Consider the following 24,644-nt stretch of genomic DNA (forward strand, 5'->3'; position numbering starts at 1 on the left):
TCGGCCCTCAGCTTTGCCGTGGCTCCAGGAAAATACCATACATCTAGTGAGAGCTGTGGCGATGGTGTGTGACGAGACAGTTACAACGCTTAGAAACCGACCCTAGGATGTGGAGAATTTAGTATAGAAGCTGGCATGTTGAAAAGACGATCAGTGGGTTGTGTTGGCATAACCAGAGAAGACATCAGGTGGCAGGCGGGGTAAAGGCTGACATGAAGGGAAACTGGGAAAGTGCCAGGAGAAGATGAAGGAAGAGCCTTTGTGAGGAGACGGGACGGGACTTGCCTCCCACGATACAATAAGCAGGAAACACAGAGTAAACCATGGACACGTGTAAACGTGTAAAAAGAATGGTTTTTAAATGTATAACAGAAAGCAAAATAGAAAAGCACACCACAGTCTCGTGAAAATATTTGTAACCTATGACAGATCAGAGGTTAATAAATCCTTCATATATAGGGAAGAGTTAAGAACCGTTGAAAATAGGGGCGCCTGACCGGCTAAGTCGGTAAAGCACACTACTCTTGATGTCGGGGCTGTGAGTTCGAGCCCCACATTGGGCATGGTACTTACTTCAAAAATAAGATAATCATTGAGAATAAACTGCCCCAATAGAAAAAAAGGCAAATAACCTTGAACAAAAAATTGGTGCACGTTAAAAAAAAATGGTTAAGATGTAAGAAATTTCAAATTTTACATTTTTATGAAATTTAAAAATTGAGTTCTTTTGTCTTATCAAATTATCTGCAGCGTAGGAGAGGGGGAAGGAACAGGTGCGCTCCCTTAAGTACTTCAGAGCTCTCAGAGCATGCTAGTGAAGCATGGTCACAGCATGCGAGGTTGTAAAGGGAAAGTGACTGTGTTTCAGGGGTTTTTTCCCACCTTACAGATACACAGAGAGTAGATAGTTACAAGACATGTGGAAATTATTGCCGGGCGGTGGAATTAAATGTGATTTTATTTGCTTAAATGTAATGAGCATGCCTCTCAGGCAGGGGGCGTGGGGGGTTGCTTTTTTATAGTCAGGTAGCAGCGATTTTTTATCCTTAGACTCTTCTAGTTATTTTTTCTCGTTTACTAGTCATACAAACAAATTTTCGTTTAAGAAGGAGAAAAACCAGGGGCACCTGGGTGGCTTAGCCGGTTGAGCGTCCGACTTCAGCTCAGGTCATAATCTCTTGGTTTGGGAGTTTGAGCCCCGTCGGGCCCTGTGCTGACACCTCAGAGCCTGGAGCCTGCTTTGGGTTTTGTGTCTCCCCCTCTCTCTGCCCCTCCCCTGCTCATGCTCTGTCTCTCTCTCTTTCTGTCTCGAAAATACACAAACGTTTAAAAAAAAAAACTATAAAAAAAAAAACAGAAAGAAAAACCACAGGAAGAAAATGCATCCTCATGCATGAGCAGAAGTCAGAAAGCACTAAGGCTTAGGGACTTGCCATGGAAACGTGGACTGGCATGCAGCCAGCCACTTTGAGTAGCTTTTTCTTCATTGAAACCGTTTCATAGATCGTTTTTTCCTTTCATAATATTGCCCTTCTGTAAATTGTCCCCAGATCAAATCAACTTCTGGGTGACTTCAAAGGATGTTTTATTTGACTTTATTTTTTTAATTTTTTTTTACGCTTATTTATTTTTGAGACAGAGAGAGACAGAGCATGAATGGGGGTCAGAGAGAGAGGGAGACACAGAATCTGAAATGGGCTCCAGGCTCCGAGCTGTCAGCACAGAGCCCGACGCGGGGCTCGAACTCCCGGACTGCGAGATCATGACGTGAGCCGAAGTCGGCCGCCCAACCGACTGAGCCACCCAGGCGCCCCAAGGATGTTTTATTTTTAATATGCTGTTGGCATAGATTTAAACTGAGTGAGAACTGTGTCTTTCCCTCCCTGCACAGGCTGTTGATTACTATTTGAAAGCTCTAAGGTCCCTGGGAACGCGAGACATACACCCAGCTGTTTGGGATTCAGTGAATTGGGAACTGTCCACTACTTACTTTACTATGGCAACTCTACAGCAAGACTACGCGCCATTATCTAGAAAAGCTCAAGAGCAGGTAATAATACTTGCTGGGCTATGAAAGAAGTCTGCAACTTTCAGCCTTTAACAGATACTGAACATATTTTCCTTAACAAGCAGTATTTAAATACTTTTAAGATTATAGGCTTGTCATTGTTTTCTCCTCCCCCTTAAAAAAAAACCCAGATCGAAAAAGAAGTCAGTGAGGCTATGATGAAGTCCCTGAAACACTGTGACGTGGACTCCGTGTCTGCTCGACAGCCTCTTTGTCAGTATCGAGCTGCGACCATCCATCACAGGCTGGCGTCCATGTACCACAGTTGTCTGAGAAATCAGGTACTGCCTTTCCAACCTCAGTTCGATGCCAAGTCCATTTAGAAGCGTTCTGGGTGTTGGTCTTACATTTCAGTGTGTGTTTGTAATGCCATGTGTTCTCTTAGCTGCTTTAAAATAATTTGGAGTGTAGGTAATTTTTCCCTCTTGCCTGCGCTGCATTTTTTCCTCTTACAAGTTGAGTGGGTATTAGTTGACCCAGTTAGGTCTCCTCTGTGTGCTCCCCCTCCCTGCTGAGTCTCCCTCCACGCCCACCCAGAGTAACTGCCGTCCTGGACTTTTCCGTTATGTACCCTGTTGGACCACTTAAAACAGTGTGTTTACATTTTACCTGGTTGTGAACTTTATAGATCAAATCATACTGTACACAGTCTTTTGTGGTTTATTGCCTTTTCCTGGACATTGTGTTAGTGAGATTCCTTCTGGTCAGTGCATTTTCTAGTTCAGTAGCGCTCATTTAATGACTGTACCACAGTTTGTTTATCCTCTCTGTGATTCCTGAACTTTTGGGACGTTTCAGTTTGAGGCTATTAGGAATAATCTGTGATTGTTAATTATTTATTATTTTTCATCAATTATTGATAGCTGTGAACAGCCTGGTACATGAATCCCGGTACTCAGATGCATGTGTGTCTTAAGAATCCGTTGCAGCCCAGGTTGATGGTGCATTCCTCCAGAGAAGTTGTGTGGCTTCTACCAGGAATCTTGTGTTGGAAGTTTCTCAGGGATGTTTTTTGTTTGGTTGTTTCCCCTCCCCCCCCTTTTTTTTAATTTGTTTTGGTTTTTTTTTGCTCAGGACCAAGATAATTTATCTTGCAGTCCCTTGGGCATAGGCTGCGTTCTGGGTACCCTCAGCCTGAGAATATTGTCCTTTTGAGGTCCAGCTTAACCACAGAGGATTTCTCTTCATGTTCCACTGTCCTTGGACTCTCTAGCCCTTGCCCCGGGAGGTCCTAATCAAAATCCAGGCGTGTCCAGGTGGCCTAATATCCCCAAGGCAGAAGCAAGCCTTAGCGTTCCAAGACCACGCGATGGGGAAAGAATTTTCTTTTCAGCACATGGTGCTAGCACAGCTGGATGTCCATATGCCAGAAGAACGAACTTGGACTCCTACCTCACATCGTATACAAAAATTAACCAAAAGCGAATTAAACACCTAAACGTAAGAGCTAACACTGTTGAAGACTTCTAGAGAAACAACGCTAACGTTTAGTGATCCAGAGACTTAGTTAAGTAGTTATTGTGAAATAACTGAAATACTGTGAAATAACTCAAGGCTTAGGATTGTTTTTGATTCTAGGTTGGTGATGAACATCTTAGGAAGCAGCACCGGGTGCTCGCAGATCTTCATTATAGCAAAGCTGTTAAGCTTTTTCAGCTTCTGAAAGATGCTCCTTGTGAACTACTTAGAGTGCAGTTAGAAAGAGTGGCGTTTGCAGAGTTTCAGATGACCAGTAAGTCTTACGTTTTCATTTCTCGTGTTTGTGGGCATCGACTTAGTGTGGGATCCTCTTAGAGTGAGGCAGACCCAGAGATCTCTCTTGATTATAAATAACGTTTTCTTTTTAATTTGCCATAGTTGATGACTTTGGGTAGGGGCCAGAAGTCTCTACACTTTTTGAAGTTTAGAAAATGGATTTGATTACGTTCAGTGACCTATTTATTTCATAGAAATAGTGAAACGTAGCCCCCGCTCCCTTATTTGAAAAAATGGGGCAAGTCAGTTGAGACCATCAGAGATTGAATCATCATGAACGACTTAGGAAGGGAGAAGCGGTGGTAACGGAGCAGTGAACCCCTTGAAACACGGTGGGTACGGGCAGCGGTGGATTGTGGCAGCAGAACTGTAGGCCCGCGCAGGGCACAGATCCGTGGGAAGGGAAGGGCTGGACGAAAGCGAGCGCGCCCGCTCTGTCCGGGCTCAGCCACAGCAGGGAGCAAGCTGCTGCCGCACACAGAGGGTGTTTGCCGTGTTCTCTTACTCGCGCCCACCTGCTCCCTTGTGCAGAGGGGTCCCTGGAGACCTAGCTCTTGTGCGGTAGAGACACACGTTCATTTGAAGTACGGCTGCTCATTTGGTTTTCTTTCAGTTGTTTTCTTGTATAAAGTTAAAACAAACGTGCTACTTACCCACGTGGAGGACTCTTCCAGTGGAGTGTCCCCCGAAGGATGCACAAGGAAGTTGCGGCACTGCAGGCAGGGCGCAGGTGGCCGGGAGGAAGTCTCTCACCCGGCTCTGATTTAGACTTGGCCCATCTGTGAAAGCATGGCCTGTTCAAAGCCGGTTTTAAAAATCCTGTTTATTGGGGCGCCTGGGTGGCGCAGTCGGTTAAGCATCCGACTTCAGCCAGGTCACGATCTCGCGGTCCGTGAGTTCGAGCCCCGCGTCGGGCTCTGGGCTGATGGCTCAGAGCCTGGAGCCTGCTTCCGATTCTGTGTCTCCCTCTCTCTCTGCGCCTCCCCCGTTCATGCTCTGTCTCTCTCTGTCCCAAAAATAAATAAACGTTGAAAAAAAAAAATTAAAAATCCTGTTTACTGAGAGTACGTCTGTTAACATTTTGCCATCCTACGGCAGGGTTAACCGCCACACTCTCTGGGAGTGGGTTTTGGGTGACCTTTCTTGATTTACATCTTTGAATTTTCTGCCATGTTTGAATTCCTTCGAGAGAGCAGGCATCATTTTCATAAAAGCAGTAGGTAGTGGGAACAAATTTGCTGAGATAGGATAAGTATGGTTAATTTCCCTTTAAAAATTGAGTACCAAAAAAATATATATATATATATGGGGGGGGGGAGAGAGAGAGAGAGAGAGAGAGAGAGAATAGAATAGAATAGAATAGAAACATTTGCTTCCAGCTGGTTTCTTTGCCTTAACACTCAGGTCTTTCAGGGAGGTTGGGTTGTCACCCTCACAGAACCAAATGTGCAGCAGGGAGACCGTTGTAATTTTTGCTTTGTCTAGGGATAATTACTAAAAGCTGGATTGAGAAAACCTGTTGAGACTCTCATGAGCTACCTTTACGGGATTCGAAAATCAACGTTCAGTAATACATTGACATTGGAATGGTTTCTAGATTTATATTGAAAGGGATGATCATTTTGTGCTTCATACTGTAGGTCAGAATAGCAACGTTGGAAAATTGAAAACACTATCTGGGGCTCTTGATATAATGGTGAGAACTAAACACGCATTCCAGCTCATCAGAAAGGAGCTTGTAGAGGAATTTGACCAGGTAAATGGAGAAGTATTTATCTTTGGTTTTTGTGTGCCTTAAGCTAAATGGTGAATGTATATAGTGGGCGTATGGTGGGGGTGAGGTATGTATATTGTGTGTGTATATGCATATATAAACGTATGCATACCTATATGTGCTTTGCATAAAAACACATTAACAGTGATGTATTATATTTTCTTGGTGGAATTATTAAACTCTTTAAGTTGCAACTATAGCTTTGTGTTAAATACTTTTTTCTTTAACCACGTAGACCTTAGTAAGGCTCTGATAGTGTAACGTCTCTGTTTTCTTTTATGGTTTTTTTTTTTTTTGTGTGTGTGTGTGTCTTTTTTATCATTGTTCTGGTTTTGTTTTGTTTTTTTAAAGGAAGTTACTGGTTGTTGGTTTTTTTTAAGTTTTTTTTGAGAGAGAGAGCAAGTGCCAGAGGGGCAGGGAGAGAGTGAATTCAGAGCATCCCGATGCGGGGCTCGAACTCACAAACTGTGAGATCGTGTGAGTCCAAGTCAAGAGTCCGACACTGAACCGACTGAGCCGCCCAGGCGCCCCTGTTGTGTTTGTTTTTAAGAAAGAGGCACGTAGCTCTTTTATAACTTCCGGTAAACTGCCAGGGAGCAGTTAAACGATGAATGGGCTTCAGCAAGCTCCTTGGAAAGCATCTCTGGTTTGCCTGGCTTTCCAGCATTCATGCCACCTTCTGCTGGGGTGAAAAGCTTCCCCGAGTCCCCGTCGCACGCCAGCCTGTCCAGCCCCGTTCTGTCACACCCCGTCGAGCATCCGTTTTCCTCCTGCTCCGTCAGTGTGCACTCGGGGGAAGTAGGTTTCCATTCAGGATTAATTCCTACATAAGTGCCTGTTAGGTGTGAGACATTTTTCTCGGCTTTTAGTCTGTCGGATGATCTCCAGGATGAGGGGCTCGTCAGGGCCCCTGCCACCGACGGGCTGTGCCTGGGGGAAAATGACCTCGGGTCTGCTTTTGGTTTGTTTTGTTTTTTGGCTAAAACGTTTACTGGGTGGACAGCACCGCAGCCCCACCCCTGGGTGCGGAGCCGTAATCGTCCGCTAGCTGAGGTGAAGTGACCTTTTGTCGTTGGTAGCCGAAGAGTGACGAGAGCGCTCCAGCCGCTGATCCTTCGCCTGGTCTCAGTCGAGAAGAAGTGATCAAGCTCCTCAGTATATTTGAATCTCGGTTGTCATTCCTTCTCCTTCAGTCCATCAAACTGCTGTCTTCAACTAAGAAGAAAACGAGGTAAATGGAATTGTTCTCTGGAAATTTCTTCTCTAGCACCTTACTTTGTAGAAAGGTAATTTCTACCGACCCCGGGAAAGGATAGGTTGTATTTGTTCTTGTTTTGTATGTGGGCAACCAGGGATTTAAGTGGTGCTGTGACCTGTTAAACCAGATGAGACTCCTCGCAGTGTGGCCTATGATACAGTGAAACTGTAGAAACAGATCTTGCTTCCAAAAGTAAATACCCTATTGGTTTTAATATTTGCCCTGAGAGACATGAATGACCCTGGAATGAAGACCTCGACTGTTTCTAGTAACCCTTCTGAGCATTGTCTTTAAATGGGAAGTCAGGACTACAGTTTTGATACCCAGCACCAAATGCACCAGTAGAAAGGAAGCAGGTGACAGAATGTCAGAATCCTTGTAATGCCCAAGAACTTGGCGAAAAGAGTGAACGTCTTGGCAAAAAATGTTCTTCTACACCTGTTTCAGCTTATACGATTCTGTTGTTTTACCAGACTTCTTATATTGGCATCATTAATTTAACTTGGAATTCTAGCAGTGAGTACTGGATCAGGAAGGTGACGTAAATAATGTCTTCTTTTATTAATTTTTTTTTTAATGCTCATTTATCTTTGAGTGAGAGAGACAGAGTACGAGCAGGGGAGGAGCAGAGAGGGAGACACAGAACCCGAAGCAGGCTCCAGGCTCTGAGCTGTCAGCACGGAGCCCCGACGCGGGCTGAAATCCACAGACTGGACTGTGAGATCATGACCTGAGCCGATGTCGGACACTTAACCGACTGAGCCACCCAGGAGCCCCAATAATGTCTTTCCTTTTAAAATATACGTACAATCTGGCCATATTACAAAATTTGGAAAATAAGGGGAAAAAAATCATTCATCTTAACACATACATTGTCAGTTATCCCATGCATATTTTACCAATTTATAATCTTCAGATACAGGTAATTTTTGTCTCTATATTTACTTTGTTTTTTATTATTATTTTTTTAATGTTTGTTTATCTTTGAGAGAGAGGCAGCAGGTGAACAGGGGAGGGGCAGAGAGAAAGGGAGACAGAGAATCTGAAGCAGGCTCCAGGCTCTGAGCTGTGAGCACAGAGCCCGATCTATATTTGTTTTAATTTATACATAGTAAAATTTACTTTTTGTGGCATACAGTTCTTCAGGCTTTAACAAACACTTAGAGAACTGTGTCTCCTGCCAAAACCACCATCCGGAACCGCTCTGTCACTTCAAGAATTCTCTTTTGCTGCCTCTTTGTGGTCAGCCCCAGGATTTCAGGGAGAAAGCGTGCTGTTTTTTACCATTAAGTGTAGCATCAGCTGTGGGTTTTTTATAAATGCCCTTAATCAGGTTGAGAATGTTCTGGGGTGCCTGGATGGTTCAATGAATTAAGCGTCTGACCCTGGGTTTCAGCTCAGGTCATGTGATCTCACAGTTTTGTGAGTTTGAGCCCCGTGTCGGGCTCTGCTCTAGCTGGTGGCACGGAGCCTGCTTGGGATTCTCTCTCACTGCCCCCCACCCGCCCTTTGCCCCTCCCCCACTCACACGGTCTCTGTCTCAAATAAACTTAAAAAATTTTTTTTAAGTTGAGAATGTTCCTCTCTGTTCCTAACTTTTATCATTAGTGGATGTTGAATTTTTGTTAGATGCTTCTGGTCTAAGCATTGAAATGACCACATTGTTTTCCTTCTTCAGTGTGTTAATGTGGGGCTCATTGCGAGTTTTTTGTTTTGTTTTTTTTTTTAAGGTTAAAGCAGCTTTGCATCCCTGATATACACTACACGTTGTTGGGATTCATCATTCTTCTTAATATCCCTGGGGTTTCGTGTGCTAATACCTGATTTTTGTGTGTGTTTGTGGGGATGATTCTCTCCTGTTAGTGGTTTTGTCTGCTTTTGGGAGTAGAGCCTGCTGGCCTCGTGAAATCAGTGTGCCCGTGTTTCCTCATCTGATTTTTAGAAGTGTAGAACTATTTCTTCCCTAAAGCTTTGTTAGAATTTACCAGTGAAAGTATCTTAACCTAGAGTTGGCTTTATTGAAAATTTTTCACAAAGAGTTTAGCTTCTTTTCATAGGTAAAATTTTCTGAGTGAATGAAAGTCTTTTTGTCTATTGTCAGATGTATAGGTTCACAGTATTCACTTATTATCCTGCTAATGTCTAAAGGTGTTTGTGGTGCTAGCTTTTTTTCATTCCTGATATTGGCAACTTTGATCCCCCCCCCCCCCCCCCCCGTCAGTTTGGTTAGGAATTCATCGGTTGTATTGATTTTTTTTTTTTAGTTTTTTTCTAATGTTTATTTATTTTTGATAGAGCATGAGAAGGGGAGGGGCAGAGAGAGAGGGAGACACAGAAACAGAAGCAGGCTCCAGGCTCTGAGCTGTCAGCACACAGCCCAATGCCGGGCTCAAACTCACAGACTGTGAGATCATGACCTGAGCCGAAGCTGGACGCTCAACTGACTGAGCCACCCAGGCGCCCCTCCCCCAGCAGTTTGAACCTGTCGTTCCTGGGTGCCTTGTGATGGTTTCTTCCCTCTTGGGTGTTCTTATTTCTCCTGCTCCATTGTCTCCTGTTTCTCCGTGGTTCCAGCTGTTCCTGTGCTAGACTGATCTTCTGCATAGCTGTTATGTGTTCCCTTGCCTTTGCACCCTTTTTCGGGGCAGCAAGGGTTCAGTGTGATTTCTATTAACCTATCTTCAGGTTCGCTGATTCTTGATTTTAGTCACTTACAGTTGAACTTGATGAAGGCATTCTGTTTACTGTGCTCATTTCTGCTATTCTTACTGGGTTCTTTGTGTGGGTTCCACCTCTCTGCTGAAGTTAGCCAGTCTGTTCTTACGTATTGTTTTCCATTTGAGCCTTTTGACATAGTGATCCCTGTCCTTCTAAATCCCCTGTCGGAGAGCTCCAGCATCCGTGTCATCTGAGTCTGGTTCTGCTGTCTTACACATGTGGTTTCCTTACCTTTCTCCATCTCTTAATTGTGGGAAAATGGACATCTCAGACTGAGGGGCATCATTTTCATCTCTCAGGAGTTTTTACACCTTTAGGAAGGGGGGTTGAGTTCAGTTTCCTAGTCTGGAGCTGAGCTGTGATTGAGATTTTTTTTGTCACTACGGTTACTTTTTCACGAATCACAGGCTTCAAGTTCTCAAGCAGTGCCTGGGCTTAGTGTGGAGCAGGTCTCCTGATGTCTTTCTTACCATCTACTCCACCTTTCGTTTTAGCATTTTCATGAGGAAGGTGTGTGGTACTTCAGAGAGGCTCTGTCTGCACCCTCTTAGCTCTGGTCTGGAGTCCATGTTCCGTTCCTACCTGTCCTTCGGTGCGTCTAGTCTCTTGCGGCGGGAAGGGCGTTGGCCAGGCCTTCTCCTTTAGTTTGGGTAAACCTCTCTTAGGCAGAAACTGGGTTTCTGAGTCTCAGCGTTGGGCCTCACACTGCCCCTGCCCCAGGGGAAGAGTGTGCCCACCCCCCATTCACTGCTCTGTCTGCATCGATCGACTCTCACCAGTGCCTGAAGGCTGACATGCCTTGTTGCCCTCCTCTCCCTCCTACCCGCTCCGACTCCACCCTGCAGATTAAGGCTTGCTTTTTTTTTTTCTTTTTTTGCAACTTGATTTTATTTTATTTAAAAAAAATTTTTTTTTTTTTAACGTTTCTTTATTTTTGAGACAGAGACAGAGTATGAACGGGGGAGGGTCAGAGAGAGAGGGAGACACAGAATCTGAAACAGGCTCCAGGCTCTGAGCGGTCAGCACAGAGCCTGACGCAGGGCTCGAACTCATGGACCGTGAGATCGTGACCTGAGCTGAAGTCGGCCGCTTAACCAACTGAGCCACCCAGGCGCCCCTATTTTTATTTTTTTAATACAATTTATTGTCAGATTGGTTTCCATACAACACCCAGTGCTCATCCCAACAAGTGACCTCCTCAGTGCCCATCACCCATTTTCCCCACTCCACCATCCCCCATCAACCCTGTTTGTTCTCTGTATTTAAGAGTCTCTTATGGTTTGCCTCCCTCCCTCTCTGTAACTTTTTTTTCCCCCTTCCCCTCCCCCATGGTCTTCTCTTAATTTTCTCAGGATCCATATATGAGTGAAAACATACGGTATCTGTCTTTCTCTGCCTGACTTATTTCACTTAGCCTAATACCCTCCAGGTCCCTCCACGTTGCTACAAATGGCCAGATTTCATTCTTTCTCATTGCCAAGTAGTATTCCGTTGTATATATAAACCACATCTTCTCTCTCCATTCGTCAGTTGATGGGCATTTGGGCTCTTTCCATAATTTGGCTGTTGTTGGGAGTGCTGCTACAAACATTGACCATTCCCTGGAGAGGAGGATCTGGGTGGGGTTGCCTGCCCCTCTTGTAGCCGTAGCTGGTCCCGTTGCCCGGCCCACACGAAGGGAATTTTTTTAGGACTCTCACCAGGTTTTTTATGTGAGCATCTGGTGGGGTCCTTGAAAAAAAGCCTACAAGGCCAGGTGACCTCATCCTATACCTGCAGCTCCCAGGGGCCCCACGCTCCCTCACTCGGCCTCTCCCGGCTCGTTCACTGTTGTAGCTAAATCCTTAGCAGTTTCGGCGTCTGCCGCAGGCCAGGAAGTACTTCTCCCTCTCCCTGCCTGTCCTTAGTCTGCAGCCTCGGTGGCCCAGCAGCCCCAACCCTTTGATAGATTCCAGCAGTCCCGAACTCCTGAAGTGGTAGTTTGTCCTGCTTTGTGCTGTTGGGTTTGTCCTAAGGGTGGGAATGATGCTCTAGCGGTCTCCGTCTGAGCAGAAACGCCTCCAGTAAATGCTTTCAAACAATCCTCTGTGGCCTTAAGGAGAGCGTTTGTGGGGCGGAGCACTCAGCAGCGGGCGCCTTCTCCGCCCTGTCCCTGCTTCTCAGCAGGGGGTGGTGGTCCGGGCAGCGGTTGGCAGACACCCCACCTTCTGAAGAACCAGAGGAGGAGAAGGCGGAGGGGACCGTGCATGTGGGGACACACGCAGTTGAAAAAGTTAGCGCTTTTCCTGTTTAACGGCAGCGGGTAAACTTTGAAATGTTTTATTGGTTTCCACAAGGTGGCGACATAAATATGTGTGAGAACCACCAGCTCTTTGTGGGTTTTCGCAAATTGGTGGTCTGAGTAATTGGCCAACGGGTGACAGTTCCGTCCTATGGTACCTTTTGTAAACATACCTGTCCTCTCCTCTGTGTGTGGCCTAAGTAGTTTTATTTTAGTGGAGGGTCTTCTGACCCATCTTCTCAGGTTATTAATATCCTGTCAAAAAAAACCGCTTAAAGTTTTTGGGTAGGATGCATGAAGTCCTCTTGCGCTAATTTGTGTTAATTTTTTCAAAGTTTATTGAAGACTGTTAAATGTGGTATTTGTGTGCATACAGTTAATATGTTGATAGGGCTCCAAAACAGACTGGTTCCTAAGTCAGTGTGTCTCTTGTGTGTCACTGGCCGGCACAGGAGATACACGTGACTTTATCGCTAGGAGGGAGACCTGTGCTGTGGCCCTGCTACCTCACCAGGAGTCCGGGAGCGTTTCTGTCTGCAGTAAAAGGAGATCAGAGCTAGACTTGAAAAGAAAGGAAATGCTAGTAGGTTTCTGTTTTGTTGATTATTTTCTACCCACCCCACCTGTGCTTTAAAAAAAGAAAAAGAAAAACTGAGCTTAGTAGTTAAAAATCTTAATTTTTTCGGGTGTCTGGGTGGCTCAGTTGGTTAAGCGTCGACTCTTGGTTTCGGCTCAGGTCATGATCTCGTGGTTTCATGCCCCACGTTGGTCCCACATTGGCTATACGCGGGCAGCATGGAGCCTGCTCGAGATTCTCTCCCTCTCTCTCTCTGCCCCTCCCTCACTTGCACTGTATCTGTCTCTCAAAATAAATTAAAAAACTTTTTAAATAAAAAATTTTAATTTTCTTTGAATCCTCTTATGACAATTTCCTCTTATGACAATCATGCGGTTCTGTTAGAAATGCTTTTTTGGCTGGGGGAGTGGGGCTGGGGCCTGGGTGGCTCAGTCGGTTAAGCGTCTGACTTTGGCTCAGGTCATGATCTCATAGTTCGTGGGTTTGAGCCCCGCACGGAGCTCTCTGCTGGCAGCTCAGATCCTGGAGCCTACTTCGGATTCTCTGTCTCCTCTCTCTCTACCCCTCCCCTGCTCATGTTCTCTCTCAGTCTCTCAAAAATTATGCGTTAAAAAAAAAAAACAAAAATACTTTTTTTTTTATGTTTATATTTGAGAGAAAGCATTTATGTGAGTGGGGGTGGGGCAGAGAGAGAGAGGGAGACACAGAATCGGAAGCAGGCCCCAGGCTCCGAGCCGTCAGCACAGAGCCCGATGAGGGGCTCGAACTCACGGACTGCGAGATCATGACCTGACCCGAAGTCAGACACTTAACCGACTGAGCCACCCAGGAGCCCCCAGAAAGGAGTTTAAATTTCTTGTAAGATTATCAGAGGTTTTGCAAATGTCAACCCCAGCCCAGAACTAAAACCTAGCCATCTTAGGCCCAAACTGTACATAGTGAATGCATTTTAAACAATCACTTTACTGTGCCATGGGTGGTTTTGAGAGGAAGAGAGATTTGCCTGATTAAAGAAGTTGGAATAAGAGGGAGAAGAGAAATGAGGTTCTACAGAGGGTTCTCCAGGGAAGACCTCCCCACAGTCGCGTTACATGTGTGCTTGTTAACAGGGCTGAGGGGTGTCAGGCTCAGCACGGAGGAGGGAGGAAATCCTGGGTAGCTTTCCAGGCCCCAGGCTGCCCCAGGCTGGGTTTTCATCGTAGCATATCATCGGACATGCTGTTTCCTTCTTGTTTAACGCACTCCCCCCTCCACCCCTCCGCCCACTGCTACCTCAGTAGCCCGCAGATGCCGTGAGCACAGGGACTCTGCTTGGTGTGTTTTGTTCACGGCCACGAGCAGTTCCGAGTACATAGTAGGCACTCAGATATTTGTGAAGAGAACGAACCTTGGTTTTAATTGATGTACTGAAGTAAATATCTAAAAACAGGCCTGGGAACAGTGACTGCGAGAAGGTAAGCACAGAATAGGCCTTAACGGACCACCCGCTTCTCTGTGGGCAGTGACGGTCTGGGACTGCTTATTTGGGTTTCTTTCTGGATCGTCGGTGGACCTCACTGTGCACTTCTGTTTTGTTTTTGTTTTAACACGGCAGTAATACTGAAGAGGATGTAGTCCTCAAAACCAACAAGCAGATTTACTCCCAGCTTTTGAGAGCTACCGCTAACAGAAACTCCACTCTTCTGGAAAGGATCGACGTCCTCATCCAGTTGCTGGATCAGCTTGCTCGCGGCGGCAGTGGCGGCCAGTGACTCGGGCCTGAAGCTCCGTCCGCAGAGACGCTGTCAGTGCCTTCTGCTCTTGGGGGCCGGTTTGTCCATTCGGTGCTTCGTGTCATTAAATAGGAGGGAAAGACTCTCCTGTCACTAAAGACAGGCACAGCAGTGGAAACACAGTTCTCTTTTCCCGTCACGGACACATCGTGGTTGAGTTCCTTGCTTCATTTGAAGTGAAGGCAGAACCAGACTGAAAGCCCCCGGCGTTGGTTTTTCAGAGACATACGTGGTGCCTCCGTGTTCACACCCTTGCTGTGATGCAGGTGCACTTGTAAACAGGTTTCAAGTCTGTTGGGCTCCATGGGTTTAAGATAGAATTATTTTGGATGATATTACCGTGGTCAGGGGAACTTGGATCCAGATGCCTTTAGTGGTTCAGGTGGGTTCAAGAAACATCCTGTGTCTACGGCGCTTCCCGGTCGCACGGAAGGCGGCCCGCCCTCCCCCCGTGTCGCGGGCCCCGCGGTGTTGAGTTCGGGGCGCGCTCTGAGAGCGCCCGCTTCTCTCTGACTGGCTAGGACAGCTGATCGAGGATAGGTACTGCTCCCTCTTTCTTTCATTGTAAACTGGAAACTGTGAATAAGGTAAGAAAACTATTTTGAATAAATAAATTATTTATTTAAAATGTCTGTTATTTTTCCTGAATTTCACATTCTGCACTTTGAGTTTTGATTTGAACTGGTTTAATCAATCTTCCAAAGTGAAGATTAAAACATTAAAAATCTCTGCCATTCACCGCATCGTCACAGGAATGGGACGCTGCTTGCAACTGTCACGCACGGCTCTCGTCTGGGCACCCGCGCGAGCTCTGCTTTCTCTGTGCCCACCTCGCGCTGCCTACCTGCCCTGGTACCACAGCCTCCGTTTCAAGGAAACGGAACAGAAATCGGGCATGCCGTCTCCCGTCGGGTTGACGGCTGGGACGTGTAGACGGGAGCCCGCTCTGCCGCCACGTCCGTCGGCCTGGCCCCGAGTGCGGGCTCACCCCCGACCTTCAGCGCCTCCCGCAGCCCCTGCGCCTTGGCCAGTAGTCCCTCCGCTCAGTGGCCGTGCCCTCTGGAGGAATCTGAACCGTACCGGAAAGTTGTCTGGAATAAAGCTGGCCCTTTACAAAGTGCTTTCTCGAAAGCGCGCCGAGATTTTCAGGTGTTTTCCTTGGCGGTGAGTTGACACCTGTCCCAGCTTGACGGGACTGTCGCTGGCCCCGTCCTTTGTCTACTTCTTTGTTACCTGGTTTGCGTTTCCTTGGGACAGATGTGCATCCGTTCTCAAAAACCACTGAGGCATTTAAAGTTTTAACTAAGTCGTGAAACAGATGTACAAAAGCAGACATCGTCCGTCGGGACAGCCGTCCCTCCGCTTCCCCTGCGGCGAGTGCTGTCCTCACTGGTCCAGCCCGCACACTTCCCCCGAGAAGATCCAGTTTTGAAGTAAGCTGGTACAGGATGTCGCGTTCCTGGTCTTGTCTTCCGGCCTCTCCTTGGCTGAACCGCCTTTTAGTCGAGGAATATTCGTTTCTAAGCAAGAAGATGGCAATTCTAGCCGTCTTCACTTGTCGAAACAATAATATGAACGTTCCCTACAGGGGGAGAAAAAACGTCTGTCTAAATGTTGTAATTTGCTGATTTTAAATGAGTGCTTCTTAAAGTGCTTGAGCTTTGGCTGGTAGGTGGGCAGAATTGTGCTACTTGTGGCCTGGTCATTGAGACGACTTGTTTTTCAGTTAATTTCAGGGCAGGGATGGAGAGAAGGTGCCAGGGTCCTGGGGCTGGAGTCAGAGGCAGGGGTCACCAGCAGCCACTGCGTTGACCCTGCTGGGAAGGACACAACGGTGAACTTCAGTTTCTAGGACTAGAAATGTGCAAACTAGTGTGGGCCTTGGCACTCCAACGGAGTTGTGAAGATGGAGAGAAATGCGTGGGGAAACCTTCCATACGCCATCCGTGAGGGAAACGTAAGTTACCACGCCAGCAAGTGTGGAGCACAGTAGTGGAGCTTTTCTGATGAATCCCTATGTTTTCAGGGCAGTAACACCACTTCTGTGTTCAGGGAGCCGTATCTCCTTCCGTGATTGGATCCTTTGGCCACGGCTACGTTCCCATCCAGCCATGAAATCGGTACAGGGGTGACGGGTGGCAGAAGGACAGGGATGTGTCAGGATTTGTTTTTTTTTAAACCTTTCCTAAAAATGTCCTAAAATCATTCGGTAATTTTTTTTTTTGGCCTGTAAAACGGACTTCTAAACCACGTATTTGAAAAGTTCAGGTAATAGCTTTTTCCACTGGGTTTTAGCCCTATTTGTTTCGGTTACTAAAGATCTGGTTTATTTTCTTTGTAAAAGACCCGACTTTCTCTCAGAAGAGAAATCCCTTTCTCCACTTGCCTGTTTTTCTCCTTACATGTTCAGGGTGGAGGCATGGACGTCACAAATGTCAAACCACCTCCCTGAGATGGGCTGCTTTGGAAATAAGCCATTTGAAGGAAGCCAAGGCTGGTGCTGTTTGTCCTTGGCATTAACCACTTTCCAGTACGCATTGCCTTTGAGCAAGAAAACGGAGTTGTGTGCGTAGGAGTAATAGGCTGAATCTATATTTCTGAAAGGATGGTTTTGTGGCTCTATTCCTGGAAATACCTCAGTAATCTTCATTGGATAAGAATCAAGTACTTGATTTCTGTTGACATCAAATGCAAACACCTGCAAAGCAAGTAAGAGAGTGAGACCGGCATTTCTGAAAACCATTGATTTTTTAGATTAATTTTAGGAATGAGCTAAGTACATCTGTAGCTTTGCACCAAATTCTCTGGGCTTGAATTTCTTAATTTTCCACATGATGGGACCCGCCATGGTCATACAGGGCCGAGGCAGTTGAGAACAACTTTTAACAACTTGGCCCTCTGACAAACCTCAGGGGGTGATAGAACCCACACCAAGCTGGAAAGCCTCTACTTACGAGGGACTCTTTGAAGAAGTAAATTAACTGTTTTCTCCGGTCATAAAAGGCAGTGTCCAGAGGACTTGGAATGCCAGGAAATCCTTCCGAAATCAATCTGGGGTAGCTTCTCCCTTGTTCATCCTCTGTGTAGGCCTGATCCCTGTCGCTGTCGTATCTCCAGTACTGATTTCCTGAGAGCCAAACAAAACATGCTTATATGGCTTATTACCACTTAATTATGGACGACAAAGAGGCCCACTTTCAATCTAGGTCTCCGCCAACCGTGATGTTTCGCCATGACCCCAGAAGAAGGCAGGACCTCAGCATCTGAGTGAAGCCTCCACTCAAGTGAATGATTCTCCAGGTCTTGAATTACTTCTAGACCAGTTCTGACAATCATTGCCGCTATTAAGATGTTGGTTGCCTTTTGCAGGGCACGCCGGCCCCCTGGTGCTCGTCAAAAACAAAATGACAAATCGTACGGTCTTTTTCACATAAGCATCTTCTGCTTTTTTCCCTTCTTCCTATGTAGTCTCATGATCTTCCTTTTACGTGTTAGGATCCCAGGGGTTGCCGTGAATCGTTTTCCCACCATAATAAATATAAGCCCTCTTTTTACAGAAAACAATCATGATGCTTATGATCAGGTCTTTTAAAGATTTTGTTTAAGTAATCTCTACACCCAGGGGGGGATTAAACTCCACCCCAAGATCAAGAGTCACATGCTCTACCAACTAAGCCAGCCAGGCACCCCAGCTTTTTGTCAGGGTTGTAGAATTCTGCAGTTCGACTACCATCTCGGTTGTACAAATGAGGAAACCGGAGAAGCGCTGAAGCACTTCATCCGGATTCACGGCCCAGGTGGGACCGGTGCGGCCCGAGACTCCCTTGTCCCACCCCAGTGACTCTACCCTCTGTCCTGTGAAGGCACAGCTTGTAATGTTGCTCCGTTTCAGTTCACGATCCAGATGCCTATTTCGTACTCTGAAACAGCACAGGACTCTTCTGGACTCTCCTTATTAGTTGCTCATCCCGAACCCTGGCATATGGTCAGCATAAAATAGAATAAATCCACCGAGCTGGAGGTTTTTGTGTTCACAACCTACGTCACATCACAATCAGTTCCGTTCCGTAGCAGCCGCCCACGCGAGCTCCCTCTCGCCCTCGGCCCCTGCTTCTACCCCCGTCCCCAAAAGGTTTGCCTCTGAGAGAAAGCAGTGACGTTTGTGCAGCCAATGGCACAGTTCACTCTAACTGGAATATTTGAATTTAAAGTATTCTCGGCCAGTTAAACTTAAGAGGTTTTTTACAGCTCCGAGACTAAAATACACGTGTTATTACAGCCGTCCCCCACGATGACCTAATTCTGTAACGAAGAGTCTTTGTTGCCCGTGGAAGCTCTCGTCCAGGACTTCTTAGGACCCTGAGAGATGTGCTCCCGACTCTGAGAGCCCTGAACTAGACAAGTCCGCCCTGGGCAATTTGTTTCTGTAACTGCACTCCATTCTTCCTTTGTGCGATGGGAAGAAAATTAAGGCCAGATTCATGCACTGGTTTCTTGCGGCAAAATCTGCACACAGCTTCCTTTGGGTTTGGCTCTTGCCTCTCTTGACTCCTGAGCCATTGAAGGCCAGAGGGTCCTATTGCCAGGGCTCAGGCAGACCGAGGGCACACGGCTTACCTCGGGGGCAGTTCTGGGAAGGGAAAGAAAAAGCAGCCACAGAATCTTGTTTGTGCTTAGACTCCGGGCATTTGGTTTGCAGACAGCCAGCCTCCGTGACACGGGCAGAGGCCCCCGGGCAAGGCGGCCTGTAAGGGGAGCGGCAGGACGGTCCCGGCCTGTCTTCTCTGCGCACCCACTGACCCCAGACCCCCGCCTCGGTCTCTGCCTCCCAGCAACACGCTGATCCTCCCTGCTCAGAAACTGCCACCGACGCCTCACTGCCTGCTGGCTGAAGTCCAGCCCCCGGCCACGGTGCTCGAGGCTCTCGGGGCTCGGGCTGACCCCGTCTTTCCAACCTAATCTCGTCCCGTGTGAGTGCCCTGCCCCTGAACCCCGCGGGTTCAGCTGTCTCAGACATCTTTTCCCCTTCCTCTAAAGCCTTGCTTCCGCTTCCTGTGTCTTACACCCCAGCCCTCACCCCCGTCCACGCTTCCCCCATCACACCCCCGCTGTCCCGGCGGGGCTCCCGGGGTCCCACACGGCCTCCGGGTCTGGATCAAAAGCCCTGACTTCTGGGTGGCTCCAGCCTCTGGTTCCAGGTGGCCGTGGTCACCTTATCTGCTCTTCTCCTTCACCACAGACTTCCAGCGGGGGGCTTCTAAGGCTTCTCCTCTCCAGAGGAAGGGTTAGCTAAAACTGCTGTCGGGGGGGCCCCTTTCTTACAGGTCTCGGGCAACCACCTCTGCCTGGCACAGCCGGTTCACTCATTCATTTGTTCATGTGACGCATTCGGCGCCTTCATACCCTGTGCTCAGACCTTACAGTCCGGTGGGACGAGCCAGTCAGGTGAGTCACTGCAAGAGCACTAGAAGATTCCCTGGCACGGGGCTCAAAGCCCTCGTTCCGAGTGCGCCTGTGTGATACGAGAAATCGAGCCATCTGGGAGAACCTCTACCTTTAAAGAAATAGCGTTCGTCTCTTCTCCACGTCCAGAGGTGGACAAAAGCGTCTATGTTTTGTGTTGGGATTCCGCGCCAGCCACTGAGGATTTGGATGGGGTCCCCGTAGCGTGTCCGGCTGTTTCGATTTTCGTAAAGCCAGTACCAGCCGTTGCGGAAGAAATACGTGCTAAACCTCATCATCACTGCTCCGTATTGGTTTCTCTCTTTGCGAATCCAGTCAAATGCGGTATCAAACGACCCTTCACATGAACCTTCGGGAAAAAAAAAAGTCCCTTGTCACCTGGGGCAAAAACCACCTGTTGCTACTTTCACGTGTGATTCAAATAGAGACCATTGCAAAGCTGGGGTTTTCGATTAAACTTGTTTTTTTTTAGTGTTTATTTTTGAGAGAGAAAGAGCGCGTGCGCGAGAGGGGGAGGAGCAGAGAGAGCGGAAGACGCTGAACGGGAAGCAGGCTCCAGGCTCCGAGCCGTCAGCACAGAGCCCGACGCGGGGCTCGAACCCACGGCCCATGAGATCGTGATCTGAGCTGAGGCTGGACGCTTGACTGACTGAGCCAACCAAGCGCCCGTCTCTTCAACGGTCTTAAAGCAAGACGCCACGCAAGGCCGGAAGTAGGCCTGCCCGGAGGTGGCGGGGAGGGGGGCCTGCAGCACTGCTGCCTCACGTGGGCCGTTCCGGCTCATCTTGGTTCCCTCAGAGGTCCTCTTAGAGGCGCTCCCGGGCCTCTAAGTGTCTCCGTGCGGGTGCTGGTCATGTGATCACCTTCACCACAGCTGATGCCTCCTGACGGCCGGCCTGACCTCATTAGAGGCAAGAAGCTTGGTTCCGGGCACCCACCAGAGTAAGACGGCCTCTGAGGGAAACGCGTGCCGTCCTGGCACCGCTTACTCTCCCCGGAGGCCCAGGGCCAGGAACACAGGGTCCGAGTGGAACAGAAGGGGGGTGGTCTCTGTGTTCGGTGGAAAAGGGAAGGGCGGCTCGCTTCCCCTTCAGCCTCCAGGCTAAGCCATTAGTCACTTGGGTTAACTAACCACTCACACCTTAGCCTGAACGATTAGAGATGAAAGTTGATCCTCCCTGCTCTTTGCTTTGGGACGGCAGGAACCTTCTCCCTGGGGCACCTTCTCCCTGGGGCTTCCGGGATCTGTAGCTCCCGGGGGAGGGGGGAGGCCACCCCTTGGGCGGCCCAGTGCTGTTTGGAAAACCGCCAAGCCCTGCTCCTTCCTCCCAGAGATGTGATGTAGCACGTGAAGCAGAGGCCACAGGAGGGACTATCCACGCCGGTGGCCACCTGCATCCCAGAGCTAGAAGGCAGCTACTGCTGGGTGCTCTTGGAGTCGTACTGTTCCGTGCTGTTGGGGGGCCCCGCCTCCCGATAGGGAGCGGGGTCCCGTTGAGTGTCCTCTGGGAGCTCTGAGGAGGCTCTCCCAGAACAGTCTTACCGTACAGCTTCTGAATGGCTTTTCTGTCCGACCAGTCCAGCTCAAACGCAGGCTCCTGGGGAGTATAATTCGGCCGCATTATGGATCCTGTCCTGTACGTGTGAGGCAGGCCGAGTACGTGGCCAATTTCATGGACGGCCACCTAGAAGGGGACACAAACCACGGGTGCAGTGCCGACCGTGGGCGTCCGAGCGCCTGCCAGCGGCGGGCCTCGCCAAGGGGAAGGGGGACGATGGTGAAAACCGGGGAACCTTCCCAGAAGGCTGTCCGCTCTTCCCTGAACTCCAGCCCACCCTGCACCGCCCTCTGCCCGGTCACTCCCCGCGGCCCGAGACCACTTACTTTGAGAAGGCTGATGCCCGCATCACTGCTGGGAGGTGTGAAGTGCTCATCATCGTCAAAGTGGATGTCGCCCAGGCGCCAGGCGTGTGCAAACTCCTGCCCGCTGCCATCAAAAACCCGGGGACAGCCCAGGTGCCGGCCTGGCAAGGGGACAGGGAGCACAGACACGTTCCCCCAAAACGGTCACGGCCTCGAGGAGCTTGTAGTCCAGGAGCGGAAGCCACAAGTCGCCTGCGCCACAGCGTTTTGAAGTCTACACACTAAACACGCAGACTCTGGGGGAGCCCAGAGAAGGGTGCGGGGCATGGGGGTGCTATCAAAAGGCGAGATCTGAGTTGGATCCTAACAGTGGACGGGCCAGGACAGGAAGAAGGTGCAGCCCAATGATCACGTCCCTTGCACGAATGCTGGGGACTTCTCACCGCAGGGAGTCAAGGAAGTCAGCAGGGCAGCCCCTAGCACCCCTCGATCCCAGCGGGGGCGCCTGCAGAGAGGTTACTTTGTCCAAACCCACCTGGCTAGGAGGGGTCAGTGCCCTGGCTCGTACCCTGCTGAGCTCGCTCCCTGCCGCAATGCTCACTGGGCTGACCTGCTCCAAGACCAGCAGTGAGGGGCCTTCACTGATGTCCCTGTGTGACTCCCCCCGCCCCCTGTCCTGTGCAGGGTGGTGTGCCCGCACCCTTCCCGGTGAGCTGTACTGAAGCGCCTACACAGGGTTTACGACATGACCACGCCGCCGCCAGGGGCCATCTCGGGACACCCCGGGAGACAGCGGTCGTGGCACCGCCGGACAGGTGACCAGGGCGGGGCTCCCTATGCTAACCGGGCCCTGCCTGCGGCCGTGGGGGCCGGTGACCGGGAGCCCAGGGTTGGCTCGCCGTCTTCGCCCTTCTCACCTCGTCCGAACCCCAGTTTTATGTCCACCGCGGCCCCTGGGGCGGCGAGGTCCTCCCGGAAGTCCAGCGGCGTCACCTCGCTCCACATCCTGAAGGCCAGTCTGAGGATGTGCCGCTGCTCGTCCACGGACAGCTGGCCGCTGGCGCCCTCCCCCAGCAGCCGCCACGTCAGCGTCCTCTTGGCGAAGGCCCGGGTGTCCCCGCGGGGCGCGTCGTCCTCGGGCCGCGGGCTCCGTGGCGGTAGCGGCCGCGCGAAGCGCTTGGGCCGCACCCGGGGCGGCGGGGACGCCGGCGGCCGCGTGTCGGGGACGCCGCAGCGCGGCCTGTTCATGGCCGCCAGCGTGGCCGCGTCCAGCCGCCCGCTCGCAGGCAGCGCGTTGACCTTCTGGAACCTGCGCACGGCCTCGGCCAGGGCGTTGGCCCGGGGGCCCGCGGGCGGCGCGGCGGGGCCGGGGGTCCGGGAGCCGGGCCCGGGGGGCGCGTCGGCCCAGCCGTACTTGGACAGGAAGCGCTGCGGAGAGAGGCGGCGAGCGGTGGGGCGCGGGTGTGTGGGGTTTACGGAATGGGCGGGCGGGGGGCCTGTGTGTCGCCACGCGTGTCTGCAGCCACGGGGCGTGGTCACCCGTGTCGTGCGGCACGGCCAGCCCATGGTTATGGGTCGTTTGCGGGAGGCCCCCCGCCCCCGACCTGAGGCGGCGTGGGTGTGCACGGACCTGCGTGTGCGCGTGCCCGCGCATGCACGTGCCCAGCTCTGCACGTGTCCTAGTGTGCACGTGCCTGCGTGTGCGCAGGTTTGCACGTGCACGGGTCCGCCGGCGCACGTGCCCCCGTGTGCACCTGCCGGCGTGTGCACGTGCCTGCGTGTGCTAGGGCTCACCTGTGCGCGTGCCCCCGTGCACACCTGCCTGCGCGTGCTAGGGTTCACCGTGCACGTGTCCGCCCGCGCACGTGCCCCCGTGCCGCTGGTGCCGGGGCTCCTCCTACCTGCGCGGCCAGGACGTCCGCGATGGGCTGGGCCCGGCGCAGCGGGGGCGGCTCCAGGTCCGAGCGGTCCCGGCTGTGGAACAGCGGCTCCGGCCCGGCGGCCCGGGGGGCAGCGAGCCAGCAGAGCAGCAGGCTCCGACGGAGGAAGGAGGCGGCCAGCATGGCCCGGTCTGCGCGCTGCCCTCCGGCTTCCCTCCCGTCTCCCTCCTGGGGCCCAGGCCCCCGGGGACGCTTTTATACGCAGCACCCCCGCTCTGGGCAGCCGTGCGTGTCCGAGGCCTTCGCAGCCGCGTCTGAAGTGTGCCCGCCGGGAGGCCCTGGCCCTGCCGCCCTTTGAAGACCCCAGGAGTGCCCTTCTCGTTGGGGTGAGAATGTTTGCCCCGTCCTCAGGTAATTACATCCTGCCCTGGCAGCCTCATGTGGATTCCGTTTCTGTGGTGACGCGCTCCCGGGCAGGCTGGCTGCCCCGGTGAGCGGTGGAATGTTCGCGAAGTCCGGGGGTCCTGTCGGTAGAAGTGCAAAACCTGGCCGCCAACCACCTGCTGTCGCTCACTGCACCTGCGGCCTGACTACCTGAGCATCAGTTTGCTCACAGCGTGGGTCCTTTCTTTTCTTGGCGGGCCCGGGTTGCAGATCTTGTTTCTCGGATCTCTTCTTGTTCCTTTTTATGCAAAGGATGCTTCATCAGTATAGGAAAACGTAAAATTAAAAAGTGCCGAGAATCAAGGAGGAAATCCCGTGATTCAGAGGGTGAACATTTGGTGAACGTTCTTGCAGGTACACGTATTGTGTACGTTCACGGGGAAGTACGTGTGTATAGTTTTACGTAAACCGTGTTCTCCATTAGCTAAAACTCGGTGATTCGAATGTCACGGGCAGCTTCGGTGTTCGCGAACGTAGGCGTTTGTCTTCCTTGTCGATGGCTGTGCGGTGTCCTAGTCTGTGGGTCAGGGATTTTTATACGAGGGTAAACTAGGATCCCTGGAGGTTCTAGAACTGGCCCCTCTCGGTTCACCCTCACAAAGGAGTCTTTTGAAGGAGGGGAAGGGAGGGGGTGGGGGGTGGAGGGTGGAGAAGAAAATATTAAGCAGGGCCAGACTCAGCTGCCTGGACCTTGTAACTAGTCACGTCTGGAGAGGCTGGGAGAAGTGAGTAAGGCCCTCCAGGCACTTGGCTGCAGGTGAGAGCTTGGAATGTCAGTGTCAAAGGTCTG

General features: G+C 50.4%; 2 protein-coding genes across 4 annotated transcripts in view; one reads left to right on the forward strand and one right to left on the reverse strand.

Annotated features, from left to right (window-relative positions):
• Positions 1-14,831, forward strand: part of EDRF1 (erythroid differentiation regulatory factor 1) — a 40,165-nt gene extending 25,334 nt beyond the window's left edge. For all 3 annotated transcript variants that reach the window (XM_047073586.1, XM_047073587.1, XM_047073588.1), the window contains 6 exons: positions 1,892-2,050; positions 2,200-2,349; positions 3,647-3,800; positions 5,464-5,579; positions 6,677-6,828; positions 14,026-14,831. In XM_047073586.1, coding sequence (XP_046929542.1) covers positions 1,892-2,050; positions 2,200-2,349; positions 3,647-3,800; positions 5,464-5,579; positions 6,677-6,828; positions 14,026-14,182 — 888 coding nt within the window. In that variant the 3' untranslated portion in view covers positions 14,183-14,831. The remainder of the gene's footprint in view (positions 1-1,891; positions 2,051-2,199; positions 2,350-3,646; positions 3,801-5,463; positions 5,580-6,676; positions 6,829-14,025) is intronic.
• Positions 14,832-16,601: 1,770 nt separating this feature from the next.
• MMP21 (matrix metallopeptidase 21) lies at positions 16,602-23,593 on the reverse strand. The gene is made up of 7 exons (XM_047073589.1): positions 23,432-23,593; positions 22,448-22,958; positions 21,552-21,691; positions 21,210-21,351; positions 19,758-20,015; positions 17,158-17,330; positions 16,602-16,901 (listed from the first exon to the last, which is right to left on the reverse strand). Exons 1-7 carry the CDS (start codon positions 23,591-23,593, stop codon positions 16,602-16,604), a joined length of 1,686 nt encoding a protein of 561 aa, XP_046929545.1.
• Positions 23,594-24,644: the final 1,051 nt, after the last annotated feature.

This window comes from Lynx rufus, unplaced genomic scaffold, assembly GCF_022079265.1.
Source record: "Lynx rufus isolate CCGP_SWC_20201006 ecotype Redwood Valley unplaced genomic scaffold, mLynRuf1.p SCAF_11, whole genome shotgun sequence".
NCBI lineage: Eukaryota > Metazoa > Chordata > Mammalia > Carnivora > Felidae > Lynx > Lynx rufus.